This window comes from Sinocyclocheilus grahami, unplaced genomic scaffold (genome assembly GCF_001515645.1).
Source record: "Sinocyclocheilus grahami isolate Dianchi unplaced genomic scaffold, SAMN03320097.WGS_v1.1 scaffold716.1, whole genome shotgun sequence".
Lineage (NCBI taxonomy): Eukaryota > Metazoa > Chordata > Actinopteri > Cypriniformes > Cyprinidae > Sinocyclocheilus > Sinocyclocheilus grahami.
This window is the reverse complement of record NW_015505895.1, coordinates 30,620-42,475: the sequence shown is the minus strand read 5'-3', so window position 1 is coordinate 42,475 and position 11,856 is coordinate 30,620. Positions and strand designations below refer to the sequence as shown.

Below are 11,856 nucleotides of genomic sequence, written 5' to 3'. Positions count from 1 at the left end.
TGTTATATTGCAGCCATTTGCTAAAATCATTTAAGTTATTTTTTTTTCCTCATTAATGTACACACAGCACCCCATATTGACAGAAAAACACAGAATTGTTGACATTTTTGCAGATTTATTAAAAAAGAAAAACTGAAATATCAGATGGTCCTAAGTATTCAGACCCTTTTGATCTAATACAGCCATGAGTTTTTTTGGGAAAGATGCAACAAGTTTTTCACACCTTGCATTCCTCCTTGCAGATCCTCTCCAGTTCTGTCAGGTTGGATGGTAAACGTTGGTGGACAGCCATTTTTAGGTCTCTCCAGAGATGCTCAATTGGGTTTAAGTCAGGGCTCTGGCTGGGCCATTCAAGAACAGTCACAGAGTTGTTGTGAAGCCACTCCTTCGTTATTTTAGCTGTGTGCTTATGGTCATTGTCTTGTTGGAAGGTAAACCTTTGGCCCAGTCTGAGGTCCTGAGCACTTTGGAGAAGGTTTTCGTCCAGGATATCCCTGTGCTTGGCCGCATTCATCTTTCCCTCGATTGTAACCAGTCGTCCTGTCCCTGCAGCTGAAAAACACCCCCACAGCATGATGCTGCCACCACCGTGCTTCACTGTTGGGACTGTATTGGACAGGTGATGAGCAGTGCCTGGTTTTCTCCACCCATACCTCTTAGAATTAAGGCTAAAAAGTTCTATCTTGGCCTCATCCGACCAGAGAATCTTATTTCTCACCCTCTTGGAGTCCTTCAGGTGTTTTTTTAGCAAACTCCATGCGGGCTTTCATGTGTATTGCACTCAGGAGCGGCTTCCGTCGGGCCCCTCTGCCATAAAGCCCCGACTGGTGGAGGGCTGCAGTGATGGTTGACTTTCTACAACTTTCTCCCATCTCCCGACTGGATCTCTGGAGCTCAGCCACAGTGATCTTTGGGTTCTTCTTTACCTCTCTCACCAAGGCTCTTCTCCCCCGATAGCTCAGTTTGGCTGGACGGCCAGCTCTAGGAAGGGTTCTGGTCGTCCCAAATGTCTTCCATTTAAGGATTATGGAGGCCACTGTGCTCTTAGGAACCTTAAGTGCAGCAGAATTTTTTTTGTAACCTTGGCCAGATCTGTGCCTTGCCACAATTCTGTTTCTGAGCTCTTCAGGCAGTTCCTTTTGACCTCATGATTCTCATTTGCTCTGACATGCACTGTGAGCTGTAAAGTCTTATATAGACAGGTGTGTGGCTTTCCTAATCAAGTCCAATCAGTATAATCAAACACAGCTGGACTCAAATGAAGGTGTAGAACCATCTCAAGGATGATCAGAAGAAATGGACAGCACCTGAGTTAAATATATGAGTGTCACAGCAAAGGGTCTGAATACTTAGGACCATGTGATATTTCAGTTTTTCTTTTTTAATAAATCTGCAAAAATGTCAACAATTCTGTGTTTTTCTGTCAATATGGTGTGCTGTGTGTACATTAATGAGGAAAAAAAATTAACTTAAATGATTTTAGCAAATGGCTGCAATATAACAAAGAGTGAAAAATTTAAGGGGGTCTGAATACTTTCCGTACCCACTGTATATAAATGTTAAAGGTCACACTTCAGTTTGAGGACCAATATGACTTTTGTCTCAATAGACTCCTAATAATTAACTGCTTAAATAATAATAATACACTAATAAACTGCTTATTAATAGTTAGTAAGGTAGTAGTAAAGTTTAGGTATGGGGTAGGATTAAGGGATCGAAAATATAGTCATGCAAAGTAAGGCATGTACTAATAAACTCCCAATATGCTAGTAATATGCATGCTAATAAACCTAGTTAATTGTGAGAATTAGTCCCTAAACTAAAGTGTTACCATTTTAAAATATTAAATGTGATAAAAAAATTATATACACTATCATAATACTATACACTGAACAACAGTTTAAAGGTTTGGGGTCAGTAAGATTTTTTTTAAAGAAATTAATACTTTTATTTAGCAGGGACACATTAAACTGGTCAAAGAAATGTAAAAAATTCTATAGCGTTACAAATTATTTCTATTTAAACTAAATGCTGTTCTTTTGATCTTTCTATTTATCTAAGAATAAATAGAATGTATCATGGTTTCCAAAAAAATATGAAGTGACAACCGTGTCGGATGAGAGAGGACCAGGCCTGGATTTTATTTTGTGTTTTGGTTTTGTTTGTGCGCGACAGTCATCCGCGAGGAGCTGTCGTACTGTTTTGAGTTTATTTTATTATTAAAGTTTGTTTAAATGTTCGCCGGTTCCTGCCTCCTTCTTCCCGACCTACAAACGTTGTTACAGTTACATTTTAAAATATATTAAAATAGAAAACCGTTATTTTAAATTGTAATAATATTTCACAATAATACATTTTTATTGTATTTTTGATCAAATAAATGCAGCCTTGATAAGCACAAGATACTTTTTTCAAACAATATCAAAACAATCTCACCAACCACACTTTTGAACAGCATGTATAAAAAAATAATAAAAAATATGTATTAAATTATTACATTTATTAAAATGATTTATTATTTTGGAAATGGCCGAATTAGAGTTAGAAAAACATAAATACTTATTTCAGTATTTATGCCTATTTATTTCCTGGCTTTTTGTTTTTAAAAGTCAGTCTTAACGCCTTAAAGATCTGTGCCCCTACGCTATTGCTGGAAAATTAAGATGCATCAAGAATCATTTATGTAATCACACCGCGACTCCCTGAAACTACATCAAATCAAATCACGAGGTGTCTAAAGATTTCCAGCACTACTGATTAGGTTAGTTATCTATCATAGAGCTCCCACCAGAGATTGAGTTTCAATCAGAGGGTTGTTGATTTGTTGCCGCATTGCATCCTGGGAAATCTGTGTGTTTTGGTCCGCGAAGATCAGTTGCCGTTTGCGACCCCATCTCTTTGGAGGGACAGATTGCTCCACTAGAAGTGTCTGAGAAAGAGGGACAAAACAATAGAAAGAATGAAAGAGCGAGAGGTTATTAAGACACTGAGCACACTGTTGTGGATTCAGGCCAATGTAACTGCCTTTGCTACAAAGGCGTTCATGCTTCAAAAGACATATGGATTATATAACACGAGCATAGTGGGCAAGGTAATGTGGACATGGCTACACACACAAACCTCACTGGAGCGCTCCATTGCCACATCTCTCTCACTGGCTTCTGTGGTTGGTGGCATGGTGATGGGGGGAGGGGTCATCTCCATAGCGACCCTATCTAAGGTGACCTCCGTAAGATGTCCATTCCCCTCATCCACGATGCACTCGCTGTTTTTCAGCCTGCAAACATGCATTCAGTGATGGTTTATAACAGCAATAACCTGGTCAGCACAAGTGGCCAGTTCAGGCAAACATTATGGGCTCCATTAAACTGAACAGTCAAGCAGATTCTTTATTTCAGATATGTTTAAGTCAAGGACATTTGGCCCAACATCAATCTAAACTAGGGTGACCATATTTCAGTTTTTCAAAAAAGTTTTTTTGTTTGTTTGTTTGCTTATTTTGTTTTTATAATAAATAAAAAGAAAACAAGTAGAAAGAATAGGGAATTCTAGTGTTTAGAGGGTAATTTTTAAATAAAAATAAACAAGTCAATAGAACAGAAAAATAATACATAATGCTAGTGTTAGAAGGTCATTATTTATAATAAACAAAAAGAAAATAAGTAAAGAATAGAGAAAGAATAGAGAATGCTAGTGTTAGAGGCTCTTCTTTCTTTATAAATAAAACAAGTAGTTAGAATAGAAATAGAATAGAGAGTGCAAATGTTAGAGGGTCAAGTTTTTAAATAAAAAAAAACAAAACAAGGAGATAAAATTAGAGGTAGCATTAGAATAGAGAGTGCTAGATTTAGAGGGTCAAATGAAGATGAAAGAGATATGTTTTCAGCCGTTTCTTGAAAATATTAAGGACTGCTTGGATTGAGTTGGGCAGGTCATTCCACCAGGAGGGAACAGTTAATGTAGAAGTCCATGAAGGTTTTGTCATAGGTAGAATGCAAAATGTTTCAATCAAATGTAATTTATGCAATATTTCAAACCTTTAACCCACTTTGGAAAATCAACCCATGGCAACAGTTTAAAAGTAGCCCAATTCTGTGGAAACAACGCGGACTTGGCAACCCTGCATCCAACAAGAGCTACCGGAGTCAGATTTGACTGACCTCAGGTCGAGAATAAGGAGAGATTACTGACAAGACCATGCTGAAGTATTTGCTGCTCAACAGATCCTGAACTCGTGACAAATATCTGATCTTGTAAGATGTGCTCCCTTTACACAGAGTGCGTGTGATCGCGAAATCGAAACTGAAAGTGAACAGCGCGAACGCTCATTCAAAAGAGATTTAAATACTCCGCATACTGAGAGCGGCTCCCTGACACTCCAAAATTATACAGAATATTAGAATGATTAAAGGAGTGGACACGAAAATCGAGGGAGCTAAACACATGTTGCAGGAGCAGGCAGCAATGATCAGAGATTCAGCGGGAGCGAGATCAAGAAAACAGCCGAATCCCGGACATTTTGGGCGATTAAGAAATCCCGGCTGGACGCATTTTTGTAGGTTCAAAAAGAGGACATGTCCGGGGAAAAGAGGACGTATGGTCACCCTAATCTAAACTGGTGTTTTGATGGGTCTCAACAAAACCAAGAGTCTGCCTGACCAAAAAAACACACAAAAAAACATGAAAAATCCATTAAAAAACATGAAAATATATTTTTTTCATGAAGCACAAAAACCACCACATTGACATGTGGTTTAAAATCTGATCAAATTGTTATTTATTTAATTTTTGTAAACTTCATTAATGCTTTCAAGTTTATGTTGCACTCCATGAGTTTAGCACTGCAGCAAGATGCCATGATAGGTATTGTCACGAATTCGGTCCATGGACTTCCGTTCATTCACCACCAGAGGTCACCCTTTTCTTTACATTGACTCTCGCACAACACAAACTGTTGCAAAGCACCCCGGACTACATATCCCATCATTCATTGCACGGTTTGCACACTGCACTGATTGCACTCATTGCACACAGCTGTTTCTTATCACCTCACTCACTATATAACACCCACTCAAACTGCCATTCTCTGCTGAGTATTGTTTAGCCTGTACCCCTTTCCCAGTCTCCGTGGTTTCCTTGTTTTGCCTTGCCTTGCCTTTTTTTGCGGTTTCTGATCTTTGCCTGTTTTTCCTGGATTTTTCCCTCTCGTCTCGCCCCTGTGATTCTGTCTGCCGATCGGTGACCTACGCTAGCCCTAGGACTATTCTTGTGTTTTTGCCCGCCATATACCTGTTTGCCATTGTTCGACCCTGCCTGTTATACCACGTCTCTTTAATAAAAGCTTGCAGATGGATCCACACGTCTCATGTCTCGTCAGCCCCGTTACAGGCATGAAGAAACACATAATTTCCACAATGGCACTCTCAGTTGTTGTAAAAACCATTGACATTGTGCTGAAGCCTGAAGTCATTAAGTAGATATACCAGTTATTGACTACATCGTCTGAATGAGCAGGTCTTGCGAAATTACAGTACAGACAGTCAGTCAAAGAATTTGACAAACAAATCCGAATTGGGTGCAGTTTGACTAACCAAATTTGGATCTTGTACTTATCCTTCTCATCTCTATTTCCCTCAGTGTTACTCACTGTTCTATAGAGACCATAGCAGGATCTAGATCTCCTGATTTCTCCGCTTCTGTCGCCCTCTCTCTCTCCTTATCTTCCTCATCTAAGAGAACATACAGAAAAACATCTGACTTATTGACTCGTGTCTTTAGAAAACGCTATTTGTAGCAGGCAGTTGCAGTTTAAGTGTTCTAAGTGACCAGGTTACGAATGAGCGTGGGCAGTATATTTTTGGCATTTTCTGTGCTGGGTTTTATGGGATATCTGCAAAAAATTCAAATACACAATCTTTCAAAAGTTTTGGGGTCAAAAAACGTGTCACAGTTTCCACAAAAATATTAAGCAGCACAACCATTTCCAACATTGATAATAATAATAAAAAAAATATATATTCATCAAATTAGCCAAAATATTCAATAAACAAACACACAAGGTGCGGGGGATGTGTTAGTTCATTCCAATTCGGTGGGAAAATTCTGTGTGTGCCTGTGAATGGCTAATAATGACACATTAGCTCTCTTAATTGAGATCAATATTTATTTAAGTGTCTATCTATCAGTCCATCTATTCATCTATCGATATTACCACCAAGATGGAACTGATCTTGCTGTTCCATGAGCATGTCGATCTCCTGAGCCGTGGCTTCAGGTAACTCTGCACCACCAAACTAGAATATAATCAGGAACATGAGATTAAGAAACAGCATATGAAATGTGTGGTACAATAAACACAGATTAAAAGGAATGGATGATATCATCTAGTGTTATCCATGACTAAGCTTCATGTGGGTAGCTGATCTGTTTTAATCTAAAACTTCACAAAGAACTGTATGAATTTTGTGGGGGCAAATGGTACAAAAGTGGCATCATGTGTTTGGTGTGAGCAAAGGCTGCGGACACAGACTCAAATATAAATCTCTGTCCGTATTCTATTGCCAGTATGGAGGAGTGAGATGCATGTAGAGTGAAAATCACCTCCGCTGCTAGCACAGGCACCAGCGCTGCGTCTTTGATAGTGATAGATTCAGAAGAAGCAATGAGGCCTTGAAAGGGAAAGACAGGGATAGATTGGGTGAAAACCATAAAGATTAACTCTTTGACCCACATCAGCTGCAATATTTCAAAATCTCACCTTTAGGTGATGCAATTTCCTTTCTAGCCACCAGAGGAGATGCGCCCTCTATAAAGTGCTGTGATGATAAACAATAAATTCATGGCTGAATGACTCAAAAAGGGTCAAGATTAATGTGATGTGCTAGATAAATTCACTATTATGAACTCTAAAGTCTGAGGTTTTTATTGGTTGCTATGCAGATGCTAGTGGATCCAAGTCTCTAAGATATTCTGGTCTCTAGATATGATTCCAATTAATAATTCATGCAAACTGTATGTATATGCTGCAGTTCATCACCTGAGATGGCAAGTAAGGACTAGGCAGCTCACAGTCAACCCCCATCACTCCAAAAAATGGCTCCAGTGCCCATTCTGCCTCCTCCAGCTGGAACAGAGAGTCCGGGACATTCAGCACTATCCTAGGAGGAAACATAATCCCAGAACAAGCTTCTCAAGGGGAATCATAGCAACAGCAGTCATATAAACAGCTGTCATGGGTATATAAGAACAATATGAACGTCTGTGACATAATGAATTACATTAGTGACACAAAATGACAGTGACAACCCTGAATCAGACCTATCAGTGTCCGGCATGTCAATGTTCAAGTGTCTCTTTGCGCGAAGCAAACGCTCAATGGTCTGCTGGACCTCCTCTGTGGGGAAAACAGAAAATCTTTCAGTTTATTTCAGTATAATGAAAACACATTTGTGGACAATGTAATGGAATTCTATGACTGTATTAATTTGTTAGAAAAGGAAAAATCTTTCACTATATTCTCCAATTTTGTGGAGACAACAAATTCAAATAAAACAAGCTATTTTTGCTACAGTATCTTTAAGACTTTTATATCTAGATGACCTCTGCAATGACTAGGTAATGAGTATTGGCATATTTAACACTGCCATTTATCAGGTTGGGACATTTTACTGAATATTAAACATGCATTTATATGTAAATCATATGTTAATGCACTTATTTTGATATCATAACCATTATGATTTTTGATAAATGGTTTGAGTGGACTGGAGTTGGAATTTGTCTACATAGTGGAAAATATTGTAGTCCAAACATCATTTTAAGGTCATTTGATTTTAAAATTAATTCTGTTCAATTTTGTCCTGCTCATAAATTAAACACCACTATAGATTAAGCTGTTTGTTCAGCTTGTCTACTTTAAGACGCTACCGTATTAAAGCAAATGCATCTGTTTGTGCATCTTTACATGCGTCATCATTTCTGTCTCGTATTTTCAGAGATCTCCATGTCATTTTGATGAATGCTTTCAATCTCTGCTTACTTGAATTGTTCCTTGATTAACGGTTGCTTATCGGTTCTATGCTAATCTCTAAATGCACTCAATACATGACAATGTATTTTATAGTTAGACTACAGAGAGAAGATTTCACAACAGCATTAATTTGTTCCCGAGTGCAAACATTGTTGGCAGCTATCTTGAATTTTAATAACCAAAGAATTTTAATAATTGTTTATTCTGCTGGGAAACAACGGTTTCTTAGATACAGGCAGCTCATCAATACAAGATAATGGTGTGTGCTATTGACCATATGTGCTTCCCTCATATGGTCACGTAAAGAGATATACTCATTAGGACCAGCTGAGAACATTGACCAGAGCAAGTGTTACATCAAACACTATTAGGCTACGTTGACACTGCGAGCCTTAGTGCTCAATTCTGATTTTTGCTCAGATCCAATTTTTTTGTATAGCTGTTCACATTGTTGTTTTAAATGTGGCCAATATCAGATTTCCAGTGTGAACAGATCATGGTTCTGAACTGACCTGCATGTACAAAAGAACAATACGAACAGGGTTGCCCGGTTTTCGCAACATAATCCGGCCAATTGCTTCTCAAAACTAGCCAAATCGCGTTCTGGGGGTTATATAGCGTGTTAGTGGGATCGCTTTAACCCACGGAGTTGAAAAACAACCCGTGGCAACGATAAAAAAGTAGCCCAATGATGCGGGAAAACTGTGGATTTGGCAACACTTAAGCAGTGCGCTGTCATACGGACATAACACGGAGGACATAAAGTAAGCGATTTTGCGTTTATTTATAGTGTGATCTGCTGCAGAGGACAGCGAAATTATGCGCACACAATATGAAAAATAAAGACAAGGATGACAGAAGAGAGCAGAGTTTTGAATCGGAAATCGGAATTGAAAAGATCAGATTCCATGTGGTTTGTGCTATTCCCACTGTCTTGAGAAAAACAGATCTGAGGCACATGTGAGCAAAAAAAATCTGATTTGGGCCGCATTTGCCTCCAGTGTGAACGTATCCTTAGAGCATGTTTTGCATTGTTTCACTGATCCTGTATTGCACAACCCCAATGAAAATGAAGTGCACTTATTTGTATTTAATATGCACTTACAGTGTTCTTCAAATCATAAAAGTATATTCTGTTCTTGCATAGAATACAATATTAATAAAACAGAAGGCCACTTAAGTCTATGTGGAGTACACTTTTATGACTAAGTTTCTTAACATGTTTAAGTACACTTTAAAAACAAGCAGTTTGTAATAAAGTCAAATTGAAAGTTTTACAGGAAAACTTTGAATCATTATGTTTTAATCATATTTTGTCATGGTTTTTTAATAATATTTTGTCATGCTTTAAAGCTTAAAGAATGATAGTAACCAAACAGTTTTAGTTCCCACTGACTTCCACTGTATGGTCAAAAAATGTAATATATGGGATGAGAATTATAACTGTTTGGTGACCAACATTCTTCAAAATATCTTCTTTCGTGTTCCACTGAAGAAAGTCATACAGGTTTGGAACAACGTGAGGGTGAGTAAATGATAGAATTTTCATTTTTTTTAATGGTGAACTATGCTTTAAGTCCTACTTGAGTGGGTCAAAAAAAAGTTCAGATAATTGTATATAATATAAATTTAAACTGTGTTTTAATTTAATTTCAAATTACGTTTAATTAAGTGTCCAAAAACAATGCATTCATTTTGCACTTAAATATATTCTTTTAAAAATCATAGTATTTCCATAATAAGTACTCTTTTTAAAAATATGCTAAAGTGTACTTTATTTGCACGAGGGATAGCATATTTTTTGTGTATGTTGCTTTGATCAGATTTGACAGGACTGAAATAAGTCTTTAAATGGTGTTTTGTAGAAACGTTCATAAATGTTAAGCAAAGCAGTACTATCTACACTAGTCAACACCTCTACAGTCATTAGGAGAATCGAAAGTCATACAGGTTTGGAACAACGTGAGGGTGAGTAAATGATAGAATTTTCATTTTTTTTAATGGTGAACTATGCATTAAGTCCTACTTGAGTGGGTTAAAAAAAAAGTTCAGATAATTGTATATAATATAAATTTAAACTATGTTTTAATTTAATTTCAAATTACGTTTAATTAAGTGTCCAAAAACAATGCATTCATTTTGCACTTAAATATATTCTTTTAAAAATCATAGTATTTCCATAATAAGTACTCTTTTTAAAAATATGCTAAAGTGTACTTTATTTGCACGAGGGATAGCATATTTTTTGTGTATGTTGCTTTGATCAGATTTGACAGGACTGAAATAAGTCTTTAAATGGTGTTTTGTAGAAACGTTCATAAATGTTAAGCAAAGCAGTACTATCTACACTAGTCAACACCTCTACAGTCATTAGGAGAATCTCACCCAGCAGAAAAGCACACTGGCGATGGTAGACCATGACTACGCCGTACTGAAGCTGAGAGGACAGGTAAAGAGAGAAACGGGGCCGAGGAAGACTGGGATGGACTGGAGGAACCTGGACCATCACGTAATCCACAATGTCCTCACTAAACATACACACAAACACAACCTATTGATTAACATTTAAAAATTATGACAAAAAAAAAAATGGGGAAAAAAACACCTGAAATAAAGAGTACCACTCATTATCATCCACTTTGATATGGTGATATTTTGAATGAGAAACAAAGATTTCTCTAACCATGTTCGCCTGACATTGACCTTGAGATACTCTCTTCTGGAAATCTTGATGCCTTTAGTGGCTGCCAACCTGAAAACAAACAAACACACAACTTCAACAAACAAAACTTAAATCAATGTTTTGACATATTCCACTATTCTTGTATGTCCTGTTGACTCAAATAATCAAAATGTGTCTAAATGTAGGTTCAATATAACATGCAACTTACATATTCTATGGAGTTTATTTTAACTTTCCATATGTTATAGAGTTAAATTTGACTGTCTAGCTTATGGAGTTAGCCAGTTGTCTAAAAACTTTACCTCAGCGTGGTTATGTGAATAGGATCAAAAAAGCGATGCATACTTTTTTTTTAACAAACGGCCAGTATTTATTATTCAATTCATAATCATGTTTATAGTAAAGTACGTAACTTACCAGATAGTAGAGAAGCAGCCAGTGTGTCGCTGAAGCACGTTTGGATAATAAAACATTTTACCTCAGAGTTCGGTTTTACACAAATCTCAACTCAATCGATATCTAATTTAAAATCTAATCTGATAACCTTTGGTCACACTTTATTTATGCCAAAAACACGAGGAGATAATGTGAATTCCCTTAAATAAGCCCTAAATCAATACGGTGATCTTTTTCAATCAGTTGCTTCTGTGAGGAATGATTGACAGATGAAGGCTGCGTCCCAAAGCCTAGTGGGCTGCCTACGTAGACAGCATCTTGGCGCGTTTTGAGGCTCTAAATTGCTGTCTAGGAAGGCAGCTTTCTATGTTTTGACACACATTTGATGGTCAGAGGGACTGTAGATAATTTTAATATTTAGAAATGTTTTTCTGCATATAATGACATAAATGACTAAAATATGTATATAAAAAACCCATTTTAGATTTTACAAACGTAGGTTTTATGGTTTAAAGTGACACAATGACAGTTTATTTATTTGTGTGACAATACGAATGTCTAATAAATTATGCTTCCCTACAAACGCCATAACATTTATCACTTTGGCCTTGAATACCCTTGGTATTTGTGGGAAAAATACATTTGGCAAACACAAATATTTCATTTCAGAGCAGTTCACATTCTCCATTAGTCAGACTGTTGGCTCCGCCCATTTAGCGCAAACAGTCCGCGCTGGCATGAGACGAGC

At 37.2% G+C, this 11,856-nt stretch overlaps 1 protein-coding gene across 1 annotated transcript in view; it reads right to left on the bottom strand.

Moving 5' to 3' along the window:
• The window catches only part of LOC107560240 (meiotic recombination protein REC8 homolog), a 15,832-nt gene extending 4,647 nt beyond the window's left edge, over positions 1-11,185 (bottom strand). The window contains exons 1-12 of the mRNA XM_016244368.1: positions 11,130-11,185; positions 10,713-10,781; positions 10,415-10,557; positions 7,318-7,393; positions 7,037-7,157; positions 6,758-6,815; positions 6,601-6,668; positions 6,215-6,293; positions 5,648-5,729; positions 3,121-3,277; positions 2,789-2,929; positions 2,441-2,444 (exon numbers count right to left, since the gene is read on the bottom strand). Of these exons, the coding sequence (XP_016099854.1) occupies positions 2,441-2,444; positions 2,789-2,929; positions 3,121-3,277; positions 5,648-5,729; positions 6,215-6,293; positions 6,601-6,668; positions 6,758-6,815; positions 7,037-7,157; positions 7,318-7,393; positions 10,415-10,557; positions 10,713-10,781; positions 11,130-11,185 (1,054 nt within the window). The remainder of the gene's footprint in view (positions 1-2,440; positions 2,445-2,788; positions 2,930-3,120; positions 3,278-5,647; positions 5,730-6,214; positions 6,294-6,600; positions 6,669-6,757; positions 6,816-7,036; positions 7,158-7,317; positions 7,394-10,414; positions 10,558-10,712; positions 10,782-11,129) is intronic.
• Positions 11,186-11,856: the final 671 nt, after the last annotated feature.